Source organism: Hibiscus syriacus, unplaced genomic scaffold (assembly GCF_006381635.1).
Source record: "Hibiscus syriacus cultivar Baekdansim isolate YM2019G1 unplaced genomic scaffold, ASM638163v2 tig00014304_pilon, whole genome shotgun sequence".
NCBI classification, from domain to species: domain Eukaryota; kingdom Viridiplantae; phylum Streptophyta; class Magnoliopsida; order Malvales; family Malvaceae; genus Hibiscus; species Hibiscus syriacus.
In genome coordinates, this window is record NW_024062321.1 from 14,646 (window position 1) to 39,452 (window position 24,807).

At 37.3% G+C, this 24,807-nt stretch overlaps 2 protein-coding genes across 2 annotated transcripts; both read left to right on the top strand.

The window, feature by feature from the left end:
- The first annotated feature begins 9,858 nt into the window (after window positions 1-9,858).
- Window positions 9,859-15,957, top strand: LOC120207031. The gene is given in 6 exon segments (XM_039206553.1): window positions 9,859-10,239; window positions 10,242-10,742; window positions 12,162-13,023; window positions 13,280-14,627; window positions 14,704-14,796; window positions 15,252-15,957. Coding segments are annotated over 6 exon segments (3,477 nt in total). The 5' UTR covers window positions 9,859-10,220; the 3' UTR covers window positions 15,906-15,957.
- Window positions 15,958-17,770: 1,813 nt separating this feature from the next.
- Window positions 17,771-24,232, top strand: LOC120207014 (zinc finger CCCH domain-containing protein 13-like). The gene is made up of 6 exons (XM_039206540.1): window positions 17,771-18,619; window positions 20,249-21,086; window positions 21,720-23,010; window positions 23,104-23,181; window positions 23,363-23,955; window positions 24,112-24,232. The coding sequence occupies exons 1-6, from the start codon at window positions 18,115-18,117 to the stop codon at window positions 24,230-24,232; spliced, it is 3,426 nt and encodes a 1,141-aa protein (XP_039062471.1). The 5' UTR covers window positions 17,771-18,114.
- Window positions 24,233-24,807: the final 575 nt, after the last annotated feature.

The following is a 24,807-nucleotide window of genomic DNA, read 5'->3' on the forward strand; positions in this document are numbered from 1 at the left end:
CATACCTCTCCACTATTAAACTGTTCACCAGTCAAACTGGACTTCAACAATCCTACCTTGACCATCTGACACCACACCCAACTCATGGGTGATAGTACATCACTAACCTTCCTTACAATTCTCTTTCTTTTTTCTTCAGTAATCGCATTAACTCCTGCCCCTGCATGGCTTGGCAACGGATTCTGAGCTATATTTGGCTGCTCACTGTCACCAAAGTTGATGACATTCCTCGTTCTCAAAGCTTGGACAACCTTCTTAAAAGCAGTACAATTCTCAATGGAATGCCCAGGGTTCCCTTCATGGTACTCACACTGAGCACTAGCATCATACCATTTGGGAAAAGGAGGTTGCATTGGTGTCACGTGATACGGCGAAACCACATGTCGATCATACAAAATCTGAAACAATTCCTTACAAGTCATCGGAATTGGATCAAATTGAGGCCTCTCTCTCCTTTGGTCCCTTACCCCTTGTCTATTATCATTTTGTGTTGACGACCCTGCTCCTTGAGGACGGGAATCAATGATGTTATTAGAATCGTACTGCCTCACATTACTGACTTCGCTTTCCTTTTTCCTCGTTGGTGGCCTCTTACTAGACTCTCCTCCTTCGAGCTTTCCACTCTTAATCGCCATTTCAATCATTTCTCCTGCTGTAACCACATCAGCAAAACTTCGATAAGGATTACTAATAAGATGCGAGAAAAAAGGAGCCTTTAAGGTATTGACAAAAAGCATATTTGTTTCCTCCTCTTCCAATGGCGGGTGGACTTGCACCGTTACATCTCTTCATCTTTGAGCATATTGTCTAAAACTCTCGTTAGACTTCTTTTCCATTCCTTGCAACATCATTCTGTTTGGCCTAACATCTTTTACATGTTTGTATTGCTCAAGAAAGGACTTAGCCAAGTCTTTCCACGATTTAATATTAGCTCTACTCAGCTGGTTATACCATCGGATTGCCGAGCCAGTTAAACTTTCCTGAAAGCAGTGTATCAACAATTGATCGTCCCCTATGTATCCGGTCATCTTCCTACAAAACATTGTGATATGTGCAGAGGGGCACCTGGTACCATCAAACTTTTCAAAGTCAGGAACTTTAAACTTTGGAGGCAAGACCAGATCAGGAACTAGACTTAACTCCTTTGCGTCGAATCCATAGACACTAGTATCTTCCTTCATGGCTCTGACCTCTCTTTCTAACTGCTTCCATTTCTCTTCCAACAGATTGTTTTGGTCCTTCTTGGCTTCTTCATCAAGGTCCGGAACTTGATGATATTGATGTTCTTCCTGATACGAACTAGATCCAGGCTGTACGTTAACAGAAGCACCGACTGGATTAATGTGCACCTTCCCGACATGAACAGGGGTCACTTGAACATTCTGAGATTGTTCTGGGGTTAACCCTGGATGATGAAGTGGGTCTTCAGTTACACCTTCTGGCATAGGGCTTTTCCCATGTTCTGGATTTCTTCCTTCTAACATACTCGCAAACTTGGCAAACATCTCCTTTTGGGCATTCATCATATCTTCTTGCATTTTCTTGATATTATCTTGTAACTCCGACTGAGCCTTCTCAATTTGGGCAAGTTTGTCTTCCATAACTTTCTTCCTGGTTCTGTAGATATACTTGGGATTTTCCAGTATTACTCTGTCACAGAGTCATTTTGTTATCGCTGATATTTATTAATGATATAAAATATGATTATGAATGAATAAAATGCGATGCAAAATTAAATGCATTAAAAATGCATATGCAAAATGCAGGGTGTTGATCCTGGAACGACTCCTTAGAACAACTCTTTATATTAGAACGACGTTCAATTACAAAGTTGAAACATATCACAAATAAATCTGCACCATCTCTCCTATTTCTTGTACATGTGCTAGTAACTCCACGATCTTCTGGTTTTCTTCAGCCTCAGGATCCAGTTCTTCAGTTACATCAGCAGCTTCCTCAGATAGAATGACCAAATATTGAGCTATTCTTCGCGCGTGTTCTAGGTAACAAGCAATAAAGTCCTCTCTTTGCTTAACTCTCGCCTGAGCTCGCTCCCATCGAAAACGCCATTGTATATCCCCCTCATAGGGAACTATCGATAACTCACTTGCTTGCCTTTGAAACTCTTGAACCATGGCTTCAAGCTCGCTCACTTGTCTCTTCAAACTTTCAACCTCCCCACGGCTTGAGCTACCTTCCCCGCTTCGGTATCGTCGTAATGCAGTCTCTAAACTTGAAATTTTCCCCTTCAACTTCTTATTCTGAGCTTGACTCTCTTGTAACCGCTGCTCTAAAGAATCATTTTCCTTCGATAAAATCTTAACTTGGTGCCTACTTTGCTTGAGCTCTTCTTGACTCTCTCCGGCTACTCTTTTGAGGCTCGCCACCTCTTGCCTCAATTCGACCGACTTACTCGAGCTAGAACCTACTTGAGCTTTTACCATTCGCTGATAAGTTGACCGAAGATCGTCAAAGTCTAGCCGAAGTTGCTTCTCTACTTTTTCAATTCGATCTGCTCTACTCTTCTGAATGTCTATCTCCAATCCCTTTTGATACACATCATCTTCTAGCTTCTGCAAAGTCATTCTCCATTGTCTCCGTTCTGCTTCGAAATCGCGCTTGGCTAACTCTAATGGAGATGGCACCACTCTCAATTGTTCCTCCACCGGCTGAATATTTTCAGGATTCACCATCGGGATATTGTCATTTACTCGACCGCTTCTCCACTGCTCGTACTCTTGAGATAACTCGAGATCATAGGTGAATAAATTCACGCGACGAGTTTGCTTCCAGGCCTCAGCAACCCCTTTAACTTTACCCTTATACTGATCTCCTTTGAATGCAAAATCCGACCCTACCAAGTCCCACGTGGCTGGAATGAACTGCCTTGACCCATACTGTCTGGAAACTAGTAGCGGTGCATACCCAACAGAGCCCCATATACCTGGCAAAGGAACCCAATCTCGCTCTCCACATCGGTAAAGTATATCCGAAGAGGTATTCCACGAAGCACGCCACAAAATATCTCCATCTCTGATATCCTTGAAGATGACCATCCATTTTTCTTCAGTAAAACCCCAGGCCACTCCTTAGAAAGAAAATCTTTCAAAGGCGAAAACCCCTCTAGAAACACTCGTCCTGGTGCTCTTTCAACATGTTTAAAATGATTCAGAATCCACACTAGCAGCAAAGGCGCACATCCTATAAAGCGTCCTTCTCCCTCGCGCCTACAAGAACTCAAAGACCGGAACGTCTCAGCTAGAATAGCTGGAACAGGATCCACGTGCTTGTCTAATCTTTCAAACAGATCAACAACTGATATGTCTACATATCCTAACACTTTTGGAAAAATAACGAGCCCATAAATCCCTAAAGCAAACAAGTCAAGCTTCTTTCTTTTATCAGGATGATGAGCAATTACTTCTTTCAGAGCAGCCCAAGAGATGCACTCACTGTCTCCTTTCTTCTTAATGTTTCTGACTACCCAATCTTCACTCATTCCGGTCATCAATAGTAATTTCTTCTTAAATGAAGGAGTGACTGGCAGCTTGGTATATATTCTATCCATTTGGGACCTCGGACAACGGACCAAAGCTTGATACTCCTCTATTGTTGGTGTCAGGTCCACCCTACCAAATGTGAAACAACTATAAGCCGGATTCCAGAACTGCGCCAATGCTCTAAACAGATTTCGGTCAATAGGAACATCCAGAAGACAAGGAATATCGCCGTACAACTGATAAAACATCTCCTTATCGGCTGCTTCTCATCTTCCCCATATCTCTCTTAGCTCACTCAGATCATTCTGGCGTACGTTGATGTGAGTGTAACCAAATAACTCTGACACATATCCAGGTATCACGCTGTCTCCATTGGTCAATTGGGACTGTTCCGACCACCTCAGAACATCTGCATTGTCCTCAACCTCTTTCTGAACCGTTCGTTCCATATTACTGGCCTTCTATATGGACATCTACCCCAAATCAACACCATGTAATGGACAATGCAATGCAAAACAAAAAAGAAACAAGGAAAAAACAACAAAAGATCGGTTAGTAAACATAAAGCAATTAAGTCGGGATAATAATTTATTCAAGAATCCTACCCACACATGCTGGCTACCCAATCATGCTTTATCAGATCGTACCCAACATGATATCTACCCCCATGCTTTGTTATTCACAAAAATAAATCCTAACCGCATGATATCTAATTCGCATGCTTGTTCAAAAAATAAACCTAACCGCATGATATATAGTTCGCATGCATTTATTCGGAAAAAACGAAAATAAATGACTCAAAAAAGCTTTTCCTTGTGTACCCTCCTCACGGGATTCTTAAGGTTCGGGTTTGGTTCAACCTAAGTTCAGGCTCTACGTTCACTATATGCTGGGTTAGGTTCTAAAGTAATAGGTTCTCGAATTGTCCTTGCCGGTGCCCCCTTAGGCTGCCGAACCCTCAATCCTGACCCATCATAGGCTTTAGGGGATCGAGTTCAATTTCGAGGGAACACACCTCCTTATGTCCATGCGGAGGTGATTACCATCACGAGGACCATAAGGCGTGAGCTCCAGGAGCGATCCACTATCCCATGCGGAGGTGAAAACCACACGAGGGCATAGTCTCTCACTTCTACTTAAATAGGACGGAGCGGGGTTTTAGCTCATGTTATGATAATGCAGCTGTGCAGTGTGTGAGGAAAAGCGAAAAAAACAATCAATAAAAACACTCAAAATCAATTCCTAAAACAAACAATTATTCTGAAACCATTAGCAAACAGATTAGTACAACTATTTAATTGTCAATCGAATTAAATTAAAGAAATCAAAATACAAACGAAACTTATTTAAAAACCAAACAAGGGATCAAAAACCAAATTAAAACGAATTTGTAATTTTCAATTGCAAAGACAATTAATTAATCGACTATCGGCTTGACTCTCTAAAAAAGTCCCCCGCGGAGTCGCCAAGCTGTCGAAACGATTTTTTTCAAAAATGTGAAAAAAGTGAGATTTTAAAAACCACATTAATTCTTAATTATCTCTTTTTAATTTAAAAACAAATGCGATTTAAAAGACCTCTCGTTTCGAAAATTTTTAGATTTCCTTTACGATCGAAAAAATACAATTCAAAGAGTCGCCACCAATCTTTGATTAGGGTGTGACTGGGCACCCAAAAATGATGTCATTTTAAATAAAAATTAATTTTAATTAAAACAACAAATTGAGGTATGCGTTACCAAAATCCGAGTTCGGGAGTCGGTTACGTGTAGGGAAGGATTAGCACCCCCACAACGCCCTAAATCGGTACCTAGTCGATTAATTAACGTCTTTGCAATGAACTTTACAAATTCGAATTTATTTTAATTTTTGATCCCATAAAATAAAAATGTAAATTTGAAATATTCAAAAACACTCAAACAAATTAAATTAAAATTACCAAGTAATTTTAGAAAGATAAAGAATGTTCGATTATTTACAAATATCGAGACCAGATCTTAAAGATATAACAACCTTTTCTCGATATATTTAAATAAACGAACATTTCTTTTTCTTTCGTTCCCAAATTTTAGATGACGAATCAATTTTTGGTTTCACTTTCGGGATACACTTTTATTTTAAAATCATTAAAAGCAGACCTCAAATCAGTTATGACTGCCCACTTAAAACAATTTTAAAATAAAAATGTATTACCCTTAATTCAATTATGTATTATGTCGAGTTATGCGAATGCGGTTATCATGTGAATTGTGCCAGAAAGATGTCATGCCAAAATTTATTAAAAAACATTAAAAATATCATACAACGTAAAATACAAAAAAATTATGTACGTACATTTTAATTAAAAATCATAAACCATATAACATATAATGTAAGCATGTGACCTAAATATAAAAACAAAATCATAACATGCTAAACTATAAATTTTAAAAAGTGTATATATACATAAATGTAATGACTAAATTTAAATGAATGTAAAATTTGACATACAAATTAAAACTAAAGCATAGACTTAAATAAAAACACACATAAATATAGAGGATCTAACATAAATAACCTAAAAAAATTACAACTAAAACTAAAGTTGGGAAAACAACGAAATTAGGACAATTACAAAATGACAGAATTCGAAAACATAACTAAATATGACTTAAGTATAAATAAAATCTAAACCTATGAGGACTAAATACTAATTTACCCAAAAAATTAACATGAAACTTAAATGAAAACTAACCTACCAGCTACACTAACTTACGCAGAACCCAAACTATTTAATATTAAACCTAAGTAAACTGCCAAACTATTCTAATCTTCAAACAGAACATGCCTAGCCGCACTCCTAATTTCCTTCTTCCCTTTCTTCGCATACTGCCGATCTCTTTCTCGGCCATGCATGGCGCATCTCTCAACTACCATAGCTTCTAGCCGCATAAATCTATTCTACATGGCACTATCGACAACCATAGAAGTTAAAAAAAAAACAAACCGACCCTATCCTATTTCCTCCATACCCATGAACGCCGCCGTGATACCCAAAACCGAGTACTCTGATCTTCACCTTCGATTGCCGGATAATCCAGAAACGAATTTAAACCGACCCTAAATTCTCTTATTCTCGCCATTTTAATACCTCCCGAACACTAAGACCCTGCGCACCCTCAATCTTGCTGACGAATTCGACAACAAACAACGATGCGTTGCGAGGTAAACTATTTAGACCCTTCTCTTCTTATTATTACGCAAACTACTGACCAGAAAAGGAGGCCGATTGTCACTCTTCTCCTTCAAACACCATTGCCGTCGAGAGTTCTCCAGACGAAAATTGCAAAGACTGGTAAACTCACTTAAGAATTCGCCTCTAACTTATGAATGGTGGCTACTCAAGGAAACCTAACTCTCATTAACATCCCAACTACACACTATGATAGCCACAATACCAGTAAAAAAAAAACAAAACTAAGCAATACAACGTAACTAGTTCATCTTCTCTGTATTTTCACTTACTTAGAAATAAAAACATTCATGGAAATTGCTAGCAATTAAATTAAAGATAGGAAATACCAAGAAAATTGCTCCTTGCTTAAGATTGCTTTCCTGAAAAATGAGTCTGTTACACTGCTTGATCTCTTTCTCCCTATATGTTTTCTGTTTTTTTTTTAGCAATGGTCTCCGATTCCTCTCTCGCTTTTTTTTTTTGCTCTCTAACCCTTCCCCCCGTTTTTTCTCTCCTGTCATGGTAATAACCCTCTCAAAACTGACTATTTACAGTTTTTTAATTCCCCATTATCTAATTATTTCAACTGCTAAAAAACCAACCTCGATCTCTTTCTTTTTCTGCATCCAACTGTTGTCAATTGGTCTTGAGCTGGACCTTCATCTGGTTTGGGCTCATCTGAGCTCTCATTGCTTCGGGTCTGCTCCGACTTGGCCCCGGACAGAAACGAGCATCTACAGAACTGAGATAAATAGTAGTGTGTATGAGAAGAAACAAAGAACCGTGCCTGAGCTTGTTCAATTGCATTGCGAGACTATCCGACTGCGACTCGCAAATGTCACTAGGATTTCATCTGACTCGGACAATAAGGATATTTGCTATATAAATGGGGAATTAGTGAATAAATTTTCATCTTTAATGGTCGTGTTTCTGCTAATGCAGCTGTTATAACTTGTGTGAGCCTTCCCAGTTCTTTGGGTAACAATAAACTTTCAATTATCCAAAGGGCAGCACTTTCCCTAAGAGCGACAACTGAAAGTCTCCATAATTCATGAACTATAAAGATATTGCCAATAAAAAATGCCTAACTAGCTGAACCCTAAAATCATAATGTGTCGGGGGCCTAAATTGAAATTTTCATCAATAATTAGAATTTCAGATGAAAATAATTGAATGATCATACCAGAAACACAAGAACAAGACCCGAAAGTAAACAAGCGGCGGATGCGTATAATCTCTGAATCAAACAATGAATACCCATAACTTGAATTTCTGAAAAAATGAAACATGTAATCTGAAGGAAGTGGAAATTCAAAGTGTTGAAAAGTGAAAACAAAGGAATGAATGAATGAAGAAAAATAACAGAATTACCTGCGTCGCAGATAGTGAGCATAAGCCACAATTCCTCCTAACTGTTCTTCGGTTTCTTCTTTTTCTCGTTTTCTTTATGTTTTGTTCTAATCAAATTAGGGGTAAACTACACATATAGTATCTAAACTATCAGTTTTGGTTCATTTAAATACCTAAATTGTTAAATTTTTCAAAACGATACATAGCATTCAATTTTCATTTCATTTTAGTTTCCGTCATTAAAAACTTAACATGTTTAGTATCTAAACTATTAGTTTTGTCCACTTAGTACCTAAACTTTTAATATTTTTCAAAAATTAACGTTGAATTCGAACGAAATACTAAAATGAAACAAAAACTAAAGTTTTTAACGATTGTATAATAAAATAAAATAAAAACTAAATTTTATGTATAATTTTGAAAAAAATTAAAAGTTTAGATATTAAAATAGACCAAAACTAATGTTTAATCAAGTTTTATTTTTTCTCACTAAAGTTTCAAAAATAACAAATTGGTATTTTTTTATTAATATGGGGTAAGTACAAAACAATATCTATTCATAGATAATTTTCCGCCATTTGTTATCGAATGCTCACATCATTTCTATTCATGGTGCTTGAAACTGAGATCTCAAAGAATAATGATAATTCCTTTACTATCGATGTCGCTTGGTTCGTGCTCATTGAACAACTTTAATGGTAAAAGAAAGTGTTATTCTCTCTAAAATTTTCGGATTCAATTCATTTGTATCTGCATGATGTATATACATTATAAAAGTTAATAAAAATTCTAAATAAATATTATTTTGTAATAATCTCACGCTTTGTTTAAGACTTATATTAAAATAACCGGATGTGTATAATGACTTGGATAGTATAATAACTTGACCATAATTGTGATAGTATACTATAAGATTGATGGGGAAAGAAGGATTATTAGAGATTAAAGATGATAAAAATGAATTGTTGTTAAAATTGATTTAAAACAAATTTTATTTGGTCAAACGTCGGGTTAGAATCGATCAAGAAATTTAACAATTAAATTATTAAAAGTATATATAAAAATTCATTAGAGGTCCCCATACTTTTTAAAAAAATTAATGTCTCTCGTATTATTTTTTCTCTTAATGTGTGGCCCTTTAACTCAGAAAATAAATTCAATGTGATCCTTTGACCAACGTTTTTCGTCATTGACCATTATGTTAATGACGTGATAGTTCACAATGCTAACCTGATAGTTCACATTGCTAACTTGATAATTCACATTGCTAACGTGACAATCTACGGTATTAATGTGACAGTGTAGAGTGATAGATTAACGTGGTGTATGACATGATAGATGGACTAAGTTGGCAAGTCAAACATGAAAGATGGACTGCTATGTCAACACCGTGACAGTACTGTAACAATCAACAACGAAAATTATTGGTCAAAGGGTCACATTAAATTTGTTTTATGAGTTTGAAGGTTATATTGAGAAAAAAAATTAATATGAAGATTATATTTTTTCCCCAAAAATACGTAGACCACTTATGTCTTTTTACCGAAATAAAAAATGAAATTTCGGTGATGAAAATTAAATATTTATCATACTTATGGTATCTTATCATCATAATTAAATAAGCAAATTAGTATTAACTTAGGGACAAGACCGTAATAGGAGTAAATCTCAAGGGTTAATCCTATCAGATCGACAAAACATCCCAAGTCCACTCGAGGTCAAATTAACTCGAATTATACGAACCAAAAAGGAGCCCATTAAAACACAGTGGCACCTTCCCTAAAACACCCTCATCATCTTCGTCAAACTCAAACCCCCAAAATTCTTTCACGCTACCCTCCTTGGTAATTTCCCTCATTATCTAAACAGCCCCCGCCCGCGCCTCCACTTTCCGCCAATATATTATTTTCAGTTCACCGTTACTTATTCGCCGTGAGGGTGCGCGCCGCGTTTACTCGTATTAAGCTCGATTAGGGTTTCCACCGGCATTTATTGTCGTCCTTTTTCGAGAATCAACGTTAAGCAACCTCGACGGATTCTATGTTTGGGTTTTATATCGAATATTGATTTGATATTGGTGTTTCTTATTTGATTCAGAGGGTTTTGTGTTCTATTGTTATTTTTATTTTCTGGGTAGGATTTTTTGGGGCTGAGGTGATGCCGCGAAGTTCAAGGCACAATCTAGCAAGCATAGTTCTAGGGATGCTAGGGACTACTCAGATTCGGAGAAAGATTTGAGCTTAAAGGAGAAGGAGAAAAAGAGCAAGGAAGAGAGCAGTGGTAAGTTTTCAAAGAAGCCTGGATCCGTTGAGAAGAGAAAGCTCGACTCCAAGGATACCAGCAAGGAACTATGGATTTCGGAGAACGGAGATTATGTGGAGTACAGTTCCTCAAAGCGGCGCAAAGATAAGGCAGACGACAGAGTAAGCGACCGGTGGAACGGCGGTGAAGACGATGGTAAAGTAGAGAAGAAGTCCAGGAGTTCAAGTGAATCGAAGAGTAAGAGAAGAGAGGATGCAGAAGGAGATGATACAAAGAGGAGTAAAAGTGAGGGGAAGCATCGAGAATCCAGTAGAAAGGAGGAAAGGGAGAGAGAAAAGAAAGGTAAAGAAGGAAAGAGTGATAGGTTGATTGAGAGTGAGGATCACCGCCCTCTGAGACAATCCGCTGAAAGAACTGGTAAGATTACTATAACTTTCTTGGTTGTTTAGTAGCAATGTTCCTATATTGGTGCTGCTTTTTGTTGTTAGGCAGTGTATATTCCTATAGATTGTTTTAGGAGATACCATATTCTACACTGAATAGGGATAATGTTTATGTAACTTCAGAACCTTTATAAGTTTATAACTTGTTATATAACTTTATTGAACAGGGAAACTATTGATTGTTATGTAACTTTGTAACTTGCTCCGTGAGTTGGACTGTACTTATTTTTAAAGGATCTTCAGAACCTTTTGCATTTGTAATTAGAGTAGTCATTTTATTCAGTAGAAAGAATAAATTAGCAATCCCCTCTATTGCTAACTTTCAATCAACAAACTTGAGAGGAAAGCTAGTCGTAATCAATATCTCACAAATGTATCCACGCCCACGGTTGTGTGTGTGTAAACTCTCAGAAAGCATGTTAAGCTGATATTTCTATTATAGGAAGTTTAAATTCAAACTACATAATTTTAAGAGTCAGAGTTATCTGATTTAAGAACTTTAGTTGTTATAAGAAGCAAAGAAGAAAAGCAGATGTTTGGGAGGATGAATGGTTGGGTCGACGAACCTAAAGAGTAGCTGACATAATTGAAGTTAGTGGAAGAAGATTGTTTCTACTGATTAGTTCTTATGATGTTTGGAAGGTGTTACTTTTGCATTGTTTTATAGCCTTCTGAATACTGTAATAAGCAACTAATGTTTGACCTTAAAATTTGGTGCATTGTTCTCTTTCTACATTGACAATCACCCTGTGTTTGAGGCATTAGAGCAATGGTGTATGAACCAGGATTACGTTGCTTATCTTTTTAATTTTTTATATTCAAAATTAAATTTAAATTGTTTGTTAGCCTTCAACTGTAGATATTCCTATTGACTGGTTTACTTGTTTCTGGGAATTAGGTTGAAAGGGATCCAATTTTGAAAATTTCATTGGGGTCTCCAATATTTAATTTTTCTATTAGCTACCGAGTGTTGTTTTAAAAGTCCTATGTACATGGTTCCTGTTTTCGATAAGGGAATAATTTGTATGTAAATTTTGAGAAGAATTTACTGGGTTTAGCTGGAAATTGCCACACTTCTTTTGCACTTAGGAGTGCATTTATATGTGTTTTTCAAAGTGTATGAAATCAATTTCGAACTTAGGAAACCTTGTTTAGCTAAGTTTGGTCTGAGCCTGCAGGGATCTATGTACATAAAATTCTATGGTCCTGGTTTTATCCTCCAGTTGAGCCTCAAATACCTTGAAGGTAATGAAGGTATTGCCTTGATGATGTTATTTTGAATCTCAATAATGGTATACTGGGACTTTGAAGGAAGTTTTAGAAGGTGATAAAATATGATGAGAAGGGACTTTGAAGTGCTAACTCGTTATATCTCTTTTCTTTGTCATTTCAGAGTTGCATGTACCAGATCGGTTGCAAAGTCCTGAATCAGACAGCCTGCATGAGAGACAAATTAGGAAAAAGAGAGATGCTTCTGATGATGGTGATAAGCATTTGGAAGATAATGGAGGTATTTTGGATAGACAGTTGTCCATAAGCAGTGATACTGGAAAAGATGCAAGAGCAAAGGATGAGAGTTACAAAGACAAGTATCGAGAAGACATGAACTGTGAAGATAAGTGCCGAGATAATAAGCTGAGAGGTGATCGATCAGCAAGTGATCTTGCTAATAGTAAGTCCAGTGAGAAGCATTTAAGGGATGGAAAAGATAATGCGAAAGTTAAGCAGAAAAAGTCCAAGGTTCAAGATAGTGACTTTGAGCGTGACCACGACCATGATAGAGAGCGTGATCGTGATAGAGACCATGAGCACGACCTGGAGCGTGAGCGGTATTGCGATCTTGATCGGGACCATTATCGAGATCATGACCGCAACCGTGATCATGACCATGACCGTGATTATGATTATAAATGGGATCGAGAACGTGATCGCCATTGCAATGATCGGGACAAAGATAGAGATCACGACCGTGATGAACATGATGAACGGAGGAGTGCGAGATACAAAGATAGTAAGGGAAGGAAACGATCTCCTGATGACCGAGATGATGGTATTGGTAGTAATACTAAATCTAGAAGTACCAAATTACACTACTCTGTCATGAATATTAAATCATCAACTTCTGGTAGAGTGGAGGTAGATTCTGATAGGGGAAGGTCTCAGTCACACCCTGCCAATTTTGATGCTTCTACAGGCAGCAGCAGAAGGAGAGCTTCTCCCAGCTCGATTTCCCATGGTGGGACTGATGAGTATAGGTACTTTGTTTCTTTATCATGCCCTTGCCAATATTGTTGATTCATTCTATGGTTTAAATGGTAAACTGAGCAAATAATGTATGGCATTGAGCTCTTAAATTCTATCAGATATTCAGATTATTGTTTGACAAACCAAACTGATTTTTTTTCCTTCCCATTGTCTGTGGCATATTACTTATTTTTCGTGCACGTCGGTATATCCCCACCACTCTTCAAAGTGCTTTATTGAGTATAATTGAGTTATTTTCTCTTACAGACATTTGAAACAAGAAGATTCAAATTATAGAGATCAAAAGACAGAGCAGAGGTCCAAAGCAGCTTCATCAAGAGAGGTAACTAGTTTAACACCTGAGAGAGGTACTAAGTACAGAACCATGGAGAAATCAAATAGGGTAGATGAGGGCCATTTTGGGGAGTTACCAATTGAGAGGTCCTCAAGTTCAAAAGCTTCCCCAATGAGTATGAAGGAAAGATCTCCTTCAACAAGTCTTGAGCGTAGATATATGAGTCGAAGTGGTGTTAAGTGGGATCTTGATATAGAGGAGACGGGATGGACTAATGCCTCATCTGGTGGCAGAGAGGAGGATAATAAACTTAGTCGAGACATACCTCCTGAGAAACCTCTTTTGGATGGATCCTTTCAAGCAGATTCTGTGTTCTATAATAAAGCTGGTCAGGGCAACTCATCTTTGATTTCACACCCACCTGGTTTAAGACCTGGAATTGGCAGCCCCTCTTTCATGGGGTCTATAGAAGAAGATAATAGATTTAATAACAACGGTCGTTACAAGAGGAGTGGTAATCTAAATGTTAGAAGAGGGCATGCAAATGGTTGGAGGGGTGCCCCAAACTGGCCAGCACCTGTTCCAAATGGTTTCATCCCATTTCAACCTGGGCCACCCCATGGTGGTTTTCAAGCTATGATTCCACACTTTCGTTCTCCATCGCTGTTTGGCGTTAGACCCTCAATGGAAATTAACCACTCTGGGATTCCATATCACATTCCCGATGCCGAAAGTTTTAGCAATCATTTGCGCCCAATGGGCTGGCAGAATACAATGGATGGTTCTGGTCCTGCCCCTTTTCACTGCTGGGATGGCCACAATGTCAATTTTAGGGATGAAGGGCACATGTTTGGGCCCCCTGAATGGGACCAGAGTAGGCATACAGTGAATGGTCGGGGATGGGATACCGGTTCGGATGTGTGGAAAGGACAAAATGGTGATTCTGACTTACCCGCAACATCTCAGAAAGAGGACCATCCTCTGCAGGTCACTCTTGATGATGTATATGATGGACCAGAGTCTCAATATGAAAATGGCAATAATTGTGTTCAGGTGAAAGGTCTTGAAATAAGATCTGATGTCTTGTCACCAATCGATGGATCTTCTCGATTTTCATCTGAGATTCCACATAAGGCACCTGATTCTTCTAAAATATCATGCGAAGATAATGACGCTTGCTGTTGTCAGGCTTATCTTTGCAAGCTTGACATTTCAGCAGAACTAGCTGGTTCTGAATTGTATGATCAGTGTATGAGTTTGATGAATATGCAGAGAAATAAAGATTTGTCTAAAGATGTAATAATGCTTGTGACTTTGAAGGTATAGAACCCTTTCTCTATACAAATCTTAGTATCTAAATTTGCTGATCTTTGACTTATGATACCCTTTTTTTCAGAATGGTGGACGACCAATACAAAATACTTCCATTGCTGTACTGAGCCCTTCACTCATTCCTCCAGCTAATGCTTCTGTTTTTCGGGTACTTGGGGTTAGCTCGTATATGTATATGCTCATGTGTATCTAAGATCTTTCTTTTCTGTTACTTCTTTGGTCAGACGAGTTAAACATGCCTGGGCTTGGTTTCTGTTCTTTTTACTTCGTCTCTCTCTTTCTTATATATATATATATATATTTGGGGGGGGGGGACGTTCATCTGGAAGTAGGAAATAGTTGGTTTTTGTCGGAGGGATAGAATTATGACATACTTTACAAAAATCTGGCCTGGGGAATGTTTCCTTTCTCAACGGTTTACCTATTTTGGACCTAAAGGTCCATACTAATTTATAATCTTTCTAATACTTATGAGCAACAATATTCTTCAGCTCCTGTCTGGAATGTTGAGACTTATCCTCCCCCAGAGTAAACATAGTAATTTCTACTTCAGCTTTCAACTTCTGATTCTAAACTAATGATGGTGTTTCACTTATGTTTTCGGACTTGCAGAGAGCCATGGTCCTCTACAAGAAACACCAGCTACAGGTGGGTGCTGTCCCTAATGTCAATGGTAGAACGTTAGCATTTACTTCAGCGACTATGAAGGGGAAGGAGCAAAGTTCTGATCATGTTGTAGACCTAGCGGAGAAGTCAGGTCCGATTTCCGATGCAGAAATGGTGGATTCCGAGATGCTAGATTCAGATCAGCGGAAAGGAGAGGCAGTTCGAACTGCCACATGTCACGAGAATATGGAACAGCTAGCTTCAACCCAAAGCAGGGAGTTACTGGATCATCCAGATAGCCTTTCTCCAGAAAAACCAGAACTGCCAAATACTGATTTTGGTCACATGAACGTGGAGGTCCCTAAACCAGTTTTGAATGGCAATAAGACGGAGGAGTCCGAGACTGATCAGATGAATTCAGGGGATGCAGCCGGAGATCCTTTGCAGTCGCTTGATAATGCAGCAGATGCTGTTCATTTGGCAGCCGATGAGGAAAATTCAAACGATATAAACAAAACTGAAGGTAATAGTTCTGTGAATTGTGTCAAGGGAACACATACCTCTTGTGATTCAATTAGTGGTTCTTTAAATGAGTCTCCCCAGGTAAACGAGTCCGTAATTTCAAGTCTGATACATCACTCACCTGAAAGTACACATTGAGACGATTTCTATATCATTGTTCTTTTATGAGCATTTTAATTCATGGTTTTCCTCTTCTTTTTGTCGCGTATCGATATCTAGCAAATAAATTCTGATATGCCATCCGGTTTCCTGGATTAGGCATCCTTGCATCTTGATTTATATACTCTGCTTGTTCTGCTGTATTCTATGTTGATGCATTTAACTTTCCTTGTTTCTTCCCAAATCATCTCTGGTAAAATGCCATGATTTTGATTTAATAATGGTTTCCTTTGTACGAACTTAACGATCTGGGTGGAAAAAATATTATTGTTCTTTGAGGTCCCAAGTTTGAACACCAGGAACGTCAAGGTGTGGGCATATGCATTTTTGTCACCAAGCTTTTAAAACTTGCATTGGAGTCACTGTACTTTTAATTCTTTCTTCAAAAGTGGTAAAATCCTTGCCACATTCACTTAATTTTTCACCAATAAGATGATGTTGCCATCTTATTGGTGAGTATTATATATTGAGAAAAATGCAAGCGCTCTAAAAGTTTATGAATGGTTCAAAAAATCTAATTAAGGATGAAAATGGAGATAAACATGCATAAAATTTAGGGTAAATTGCACATTCAGTACTTAATCTATTAGTTTTTGTTTGTTTTAGTAATAAAATTTTTAATTTTTTCAAAATCATATTTAAAGTTTAGTTTTTATTTTATTTTAGTATGCCATCGTTAAAATATTTAGTTTTTTTTAGTATCTCGTTCAAAATTTAGCGTTAAGTAAATTGAAAGTTTAGGTACTAAAATGGGTTAAAATTAATAGTTTAGGTACTAAAAGTGTTAGGTTTTTAACATAGGATACTAAAATGAAATGAAAATTAAACGTTAAGTCTGTTTTTGAAAAAATTAAAAGTTTAGATATTAAGATTGATCAAAATTAATAACTCAAGTGTTAAATGTGTAGTTAACCCTAAGATTTTTTTAAAGAAACAAACTATAATTTATAGCGTTTGCTAAAATTGTTTTTATATGATTATAATTTTGTCAAAACCGTTCATTATCGATGATTTCTTTGAAATTATGCATAGTTTATCTAGTTTGGATTAATTAAATAAGTGAAAATAGATAAATTACATTAAATTATATATATTATATCAAAAGAAATATGCATATTTATATGCTAAAGAGGTGAAACATGCATCTTTTATACACAATAAATTTATTTTATCGTAATTCAATTTTCCATTTGATTTAATTTATTTTATACATATTTATCCTAACAAATAAATTCGTAACCATCTTAACAAATATATTTTTATTTTAATTCAAAATTTCAATTAATTTAATTTATATCCTTTTTTTATCTTAACAAATAAAGATTTTAATAAATTCGTAATCATCTAAGAATGACTTTAACTGATAAATTTTATGGCAAATTACGTATTTAAGATCTAATTATCAGTTTTGATTCATTTTTGTATCTAAACTTTCAATTTTTTAAAAAATTATACCTAATTTTTACTTTTTGTTTTATTTTAATACCCGGCGTTAAAAGGTTAACATGTTTAGTACCTAAACTATTAGTTTTGGTCTGTTTTAGTACTTAAACTTTCAATTTTGAACGGGGTATTTAAATGAAACAAAAAACTAAACTTAGGTATGATTTGAAACAATTGAAAGTTTATGTACTAAAACGGATCCAAACTGATAATTTAAATACTAAACACAATGTACCCAAAATTTTAACCTAAGCCACCAAGTCAAGGACAAGACAGTGATACTATTAAATCTCAAGGGTTAACCTTGTCATTCGACAAAATTATCCGAAGCCTACTTCGAGTCTAATTAACTGAATTATATTTTAAAAAACAAGAAAACACAAAGGCGCAGTCTGATTTCTTCACTTGTTCAAAATCACATAATCTTTTATCATTTCTCCCAAAAACGCCCCAAAATTCTTGAACCCTATCCTCCCTCGTTATTTCCCCATTCTCGATCTAGTTATCTTAATTCATAACCGCCTCCACTCGCCTCCGTTCTTCGCCACCTTCACTCCTGTTCCGTGCAATTAGGGTTTCAACCGTCCTTTCTGTCGTATTTTTTTTCGAGAATCGACGCCGGTTACATTGAAAGATTCAATTTGAGGGCTTTTGTATTGAATGTTGATCTGAGGTTGGTGTTTTGTTTTTTATTTTGACCGGTTAGGATTTTTTGCGTTTGAGTTCTCGTAGTGGGGCTCCGGTGATGCCGCGAAGTTCAAGGCACAAATCCAGCAAGCATAGTTCTAGGGATTCTAAGGACTACTCGGATTCGGAGAGAGAATCGGGCTTAAAGGAGGAGAAAAATACTAAGGAGAAGAGCAAGCCTGGATCCGGTGAGAAGAGAAAGCTCGACTCCAAGGATACCAGCAAAGACGTTTGGATTTCGGGGAATGGAGATTATTTGGAGGAGTACAGTTCCTCAAAGCGCCGCAGAGAGAAGGTGGATGATGGAGCAAGTGACCGGTGGAATGGCAATGAAGACGATGGTAAAGGCGAGAAGAAGTCCAGGACTTCAAGTGAATCGAAGAGTAAAAGACGAGAGGATGCAGAAGGAGATGATACAAAGAGGAGTAGAAGTGAGGGGAGGTATCGAGAATCCAGTAGAAGGGAGGAAAGGGAGAGAGAAAAGAAAGGTAAAGAAGGAAAGTGTTATAGGCCAATTGAGAGCGAGGAACACCGCCCTGTGAGACAATCCGCTGAAAGAAATGGTAAGATAACTATTGTTTGTTGGTTGTTTAGTGGCAATTTAGCATGAACAATTGTGCATTTCTAATTATTTTGGTGTTACTTGTGTTAGGTTGTGTAATTGCTATTGATTGTTTTACTATTTTTAGTATATATTGCCATCAAGTATATATTGATTGTTACATAGGGACAATATTAATGAGTCGCAGAACCATTATAACCTGTTATATAACTTCATCGAAGAGGATACTATCTATTGTTACATAACTTTATTACTTGCCTTTTGAGTTGGACTTGCAGTAAAGAATCTTCAGAACCTTTTGCATTTGCAATTAATGACTAGTCAGTCTTAATTAATGCCTCATAAATACATCCACATTTTTGCGTGAATATAATATATATAGACTCTCCAAAAGCATATCAAGTTGATTGAGGAAGTTAAAATTCAAAACCAAAGTGCCAACGGTTATCTGATTTATGAACTCTTATTTGCTGCAAGAGGCAAAAAGGAAAAGTAGATGTTTTGTTTGCAGGATGAGGGGATGGGTTGAGGAATTTATAGAGTAGGTGATATAGTTGCAATTAATGGGAGAATATTGTTGCTACCGATTAGTTTTTATGGTAGTGGAAAGGTGTGTATTTTGTATTGTTTTATGGCCTTCTGAGTACTGTTATAAAACAACTAATATATGATCTTAAAACTTGGTGTATTATTCTCTCTGAGCATTGTGATGCATCCTGTGTCTGAATTCCTTGACCAATGATTTATGGACCAGGATTAGGTTGCTTATTACTTTCTTCAATTTTTATCTTCAGTGTTAACTTGAAACTGTTGATTAACCTTTTCCAGTTAATATTCCTTTTGGCTTGCTTCCTGTTTCTAATTATTGGTTTGCTAGGAATCCAATTTTGAAAATTTCATTGATCTCCAATATGTAATTTTCTATTAGCTGCAGAGTGTTATTTTAAAATTACTTTTCCATACTCAGTTCTCTGTTTCAGATAAGAGTATCATTTATATGTAAATTTAGAGGAAGATCTGATGGGTTAAGCTTGAAGTTGTCACACTTAATGTGCACTTAGAAGTGCTTTTATATGTGATTTTCTAAATATGTGAAACCAATTTACCAACTTCTGTTTTACTCAGTGCGGTTAGTTGGCCTTTAATTGAGGCTAATATAAAATGGTTGTGCTGTTTTAGCTCAAATTTGGTAGTGCTTTGTTTCTGATTTTATTTGGATTTTGACACTGTCACTTTGTTTCTGATTTTATTCGGATTTAATGGTATTGATAGCGTATAGTAGACTCGATAATTTTACTTGTATGATTTTGAATTCTAATATTAAGTCCGTTATCTTTCAGTTTTCTGTTTTGTATTTAGATTTCATATTTTTCGTTGGATTGATTTACATTTTGTGTTATATGCTTAGCTAGGTGTATTATTACGTGTACTTCCTATAGTTTCATGTCTCATGTTTGCAAAAAATTACAACTTTTATGATCATAAGATCATTACCGAGTCATTATTGTCAAAAGAGTATTTTGTAATATTTTTGAAATCAAACTTTAACTTCTGCGGTGTTTTCTATTAATAGGCTCTTAAATACTCTTGGTAACGTCTAAGTTTTTTTTTTAAGATTCGAATGTACTAGATCAATTGAAAAGTCCTGAATCAGAGAGCCAGCTTGATAGACGATTTAGGAAAAGGACAAATGCTTCGGGTGATGGGGATAAGTGTCTGGAAGATAATGGAGACTTGGACGGACAGTTTTCTGTAAGCAATGGTACTGGCAAAGATGGCAGAGTGAAAGATGAGAAGCATAAGGATGAAACATACAAGGATAAGTATCAAGAAGACATGGACTGTGAAGACAAATGGCAAGGTGATAAGTTGAGAGATGATCCATCAGCAAGTGAACATGGTAATTGTAAGTCTAGTGAGAAGCATTTAAGGGATGGAAAAGATGATGTGAAAGCTCGGCAGAAGTCCAAGACTCAAGATTGTGACTTTGAGTGTGATCGTGTCCATGATAAAGAGCGTGATCGTGAACGTTATAGAGAGCGAGACATGGGACGCGAGCATGAACGTTATCGTGACCATTATCGAGAACGTGACCGTTACCGTGATCATGACTATGATCGTGATTATGATTCTCAATGGGACCGAGACCGAGAACGTGATCGACGTAACAGTGATCGTGACAAGGATAGAGATTGTGACCGTGTTGAACATGATGAACGGAGGAGTGCTAGATACAAAGATAGTAAGGGAAGGAAGCGATCTCCTGATGATGGTACTGATACAAAATGTAGAGGTGCCAAAGTACATTATTCTGACATGGAAAATAAATCGATTTCTGGTCGACTTGAGGGAGATGCTGATAGGGGAAGGTCTCAGTCACGTCCAGCCAATTTAGATGCAGTTATGGGTAGCAGCAGAAGGAGGGCTTCTCCCAGCTCAAGTTCCCACGGTGGGACTGATGGGTATAGGTACTTTGTTTCTTTATCACACCCTCTTTTTTTTTTATAGGAATAATAGGCCTCATTAAAAACCTCCCTCTTAGTTAGCTCTTGGAAAGAGTAACTATCGGAAGGAGGAAAAGAGTGCCTTAGTTTATTGAATAGAGAAACTATTACAATAAATTATACCAATACAATTAGGGCATCAGAATAAAACTATAATCTTAAAACACCCTATAAAAATACCCTTACAATCAACCAATCCCATCCTTAGCTAATTTATCTGCTTCCCAATTACATCCCCTAGGAATCCATCGAATAATAATCCCCTCATGAACTAAGGACACAATATCCTCAACAAGTGAACTGAAGAAACTAGGAACAGAATTAGGCAGCAGAATCCAGTCTACAGCAGATTTACAGTCACTTTCTAGGATCAATCTTCCCTTTGCCGCCCAATCTGATGATAGGAAATGTCTAGGCCTTTCTTAATAGCTTTTAGTTCAGCCAACGGAGGAGGGCCTGGACCAATACTAACAGAGAAGGTCGATAGGATAATGCTATTACAATCTCTCAAAATACCTCCAATTCCTCCCTTTATCACACCTCTTCAATATGATTGATTCCTTGTTCCAAGTATAATTAAGTTATTTTCTTTTACAGGCATTTGAAACAAGACGATTTGAATTATAGAGATCCAATGACGGAGCAAGCAGCTTCATCAAGAGAGGTTACTAATTTTTCTAAAACATCCGAGAGAGGTGCTAGGTACAGATCCACAGAGAAATCAAGTAGGGTGGATGAGGGCCACTATGGGGAGTTTGAGAGGTCCTCAAGTTTAAAAGTATCCCCAGTGAGTAGAAGTGGTGTTAGGCGGGGTATTGATATAGATGAGACTGGATGGAGCAGTGCTTCTGTTGGTGGCAGAGAAGAGGACAATAGACTTTGTCGAGACTTACACCCCGAGAAGCTTCTTTTGGATGGATCCTCTCAAGCAGATTCTGTGTTTTATAATAGAGCTGGTCAAGGCAGCTTATCTTTGAATCCTCAGCCATCTGGTCTAAGAACTAGAGTTGGCAGCCCTTCTTTCACAGGTTCTCCAGAAGAAGATAATAGATTCAATAATAGTGGCCGTTACAAGAGGAGTGGTGATCTGAATGTTAGAAGAGGGCATGCAAATGCTTGGAGGGGTGCCCCAAACTGGCCACCACCTGTTCCAAATGGTTTCATCCCATTCCAGCCTGGGCCACCCCATGGTGGTTTTCAAGCTATGACGCCACAATTTCCTTCTCCATCTCTGTTTGGTGTTAGACCCTCAATGGAAGTTGATCACTCTGGGATTGCGTATCACATACCTGATGCTGAAAGGTTTAACAATCATATGCGTCCTATGCGCTGGCAGAATACGATGGATGGCTCTGTTCCTGCTCATTTTCATGGTCACAATGTTATTTTTAGGGATGAAGCGCATATGTTCAGGAGTTCTGAGTGGGACCAGAACAGGCATCCAGTAAATGGTCGAGGATGGGACACCAGTTCAGGTGTGTGGAAAGGACAAAATGCTCATGTTGACATCCCCTCAACATCTCAGAAAGAGGACCATCCACTGCAGGCTCCTCTTGATGATGTTTATGACGGACAGGATTGTCAGAGGTCTCGATATAAGACTGACAGTGATGGTGTTCAGGTGAAAGGTCTTGAAACAAGATCTGATGTCATGTCACCAGTTAAAGAATCTTCTAGGATTTCACCTGAGATTCCACACAATGCACCTGATTCTTCCAAAACATCAAGCGAAGATCATGATGCCCGTTTTTGTCAGGTTTATCTTTCTAAGCTTGACATTTCAGCAAAACTAGCTGGTTCTGAGTTATATGACCAGTGTATGGGTTTACTGAATGCGGAGAAAAGTAAAGATTTGGCTAAAGATGTAAAAATGCTTGTGAAGTTGAAGGTAGAGAACCCCTTTCTACATAATTCTCTCTCTCAATATCTCATTTAGCTGATCTTTTATTTATAATACCCTTCTGTCAAATTTTCAGAATAGCGCACGATCAGTGCAAATGCCTCCATTCCTGTGTCGAGCCCTTCACTCATTCCTACAACTAATGCTTCTGTTTTTCAGGTACTTAGTGAAGCTCATATCCACGTTACTTCTTTGGTGGGAATAGTTATGCTCACCTTTTTCTTTTAGAAGCTAGGTTTAAACGAGTTTTGTTGGAAGGAAACAGATAGAAGATGTTATACTTTTGTACTTCAGATTCTAAACTAATGGTGGTATTTCACATATGTTCTCTGACTTGCAGAAAGCCATGGCCATCTACAAGAAACAGAGGCTTCAAATGGGTGCTATCCCAATTGTCAATGATGGAATGTTTGCATTTACTTCAGCATCCAAGGAGAAGGGGAAGGAGCAAAGTTCTGATCATGTTGTAGGCGAAGCAGAGGAACCAGTTTCGATGCTTGATTCGGAAATGATGCCAGATTCAGTTCAGCAGAAAGCAGAAGCTGTTCCAATCGCTACATCTGTCGAGAATGTGGAACAGCTAGCTTCAATGCAAGGGGAGTTACCATATCATTTGAATAGCCTCTCTCCTGAGAAATCAGAGCAGCCAAATACTGTTTTTGGTCGAATAAACATAGAGGTGCCTGAGCCTAAACCAGTTTCGGATGGTGATAAGGCGGAAGAGAGGGAGTGTGAGCAGATGAATTCAGGGGATGTAGTTGGAGGTTCTGTACGGTCGCTTGATGGGGAAAATTCAAATGATATAAACAAAACTGAAGGTAATAGTTCTGTATACTGTGCCAATGAAAGAGAGACTTTTGGTGATGCAGTTAGTTGTCCTTTAAATGATTCTCCTAAAGAATTAGAGAATCAGATTCCGGACCAATTGAGTCGGTAATTTTAAGTTTGATACATCATTCTCCTGAAAATACACATTGAGACAATTTCTATATCATTGTTCTTTTATTTGATGCATTTTATTTTGCTTTTGCTGCCCTATCGTTATCGAGCAAATAAAATGAGTTTATGACATCTGGTTTCCTGGATTAGGCATCCTTGCATCTGTTCTATATCTGTCGATGTTGTCAACCCGATCCGATCCCCCCTAGTGTTCGGAAAGGGGTACTCGAGACCCATGAATTTGCCTGCAAATAGCAAGGTGCAGACGTAATAACGCTGATGTTAATGAACAGAGAATTATGAAGCTGTAATCAGAGAGATGGAGTTTGAGATTTGTTTCCCAAAACTTTGAACCATTTTTGTCGAAGCATGTTAACGTATAATAATATATTCAGGTTGAGGCCATGGTTCGAAAAGGTAAGGCGTATCCCTAGTTTAAAGAACAAGAGTCTGGTTCAGAAATGACCTGACCAAACCAAAGCAGACCCATTTTTGCTTGGTTACTTCATCAATCTATGTTCAACCCCAATTAAGGATGGTTATAGGTTGAGTCAGATAGGTTTTTTCAACTTGAATTTAAGGAAAATTTATCTGATTTAAAATTCGAGCTGAATTTAGAGAAATTTCATCTGACTTGAAACCTAACTTAATTTTTGAGGTAAAATAAGGATCTAATTAAAAAAATAAAGAATAATATTATAAGAATTATTCTTAAACATATAAAGATAAATTATATTATTATTTCCGATTAGGGATATATCAAATATATTTTACTCTTAAATCAACTTGACTTGGCCAATGAATGTTGGTACAAGTGGTTGAGATTCATGAATTTGAATTTTTGAA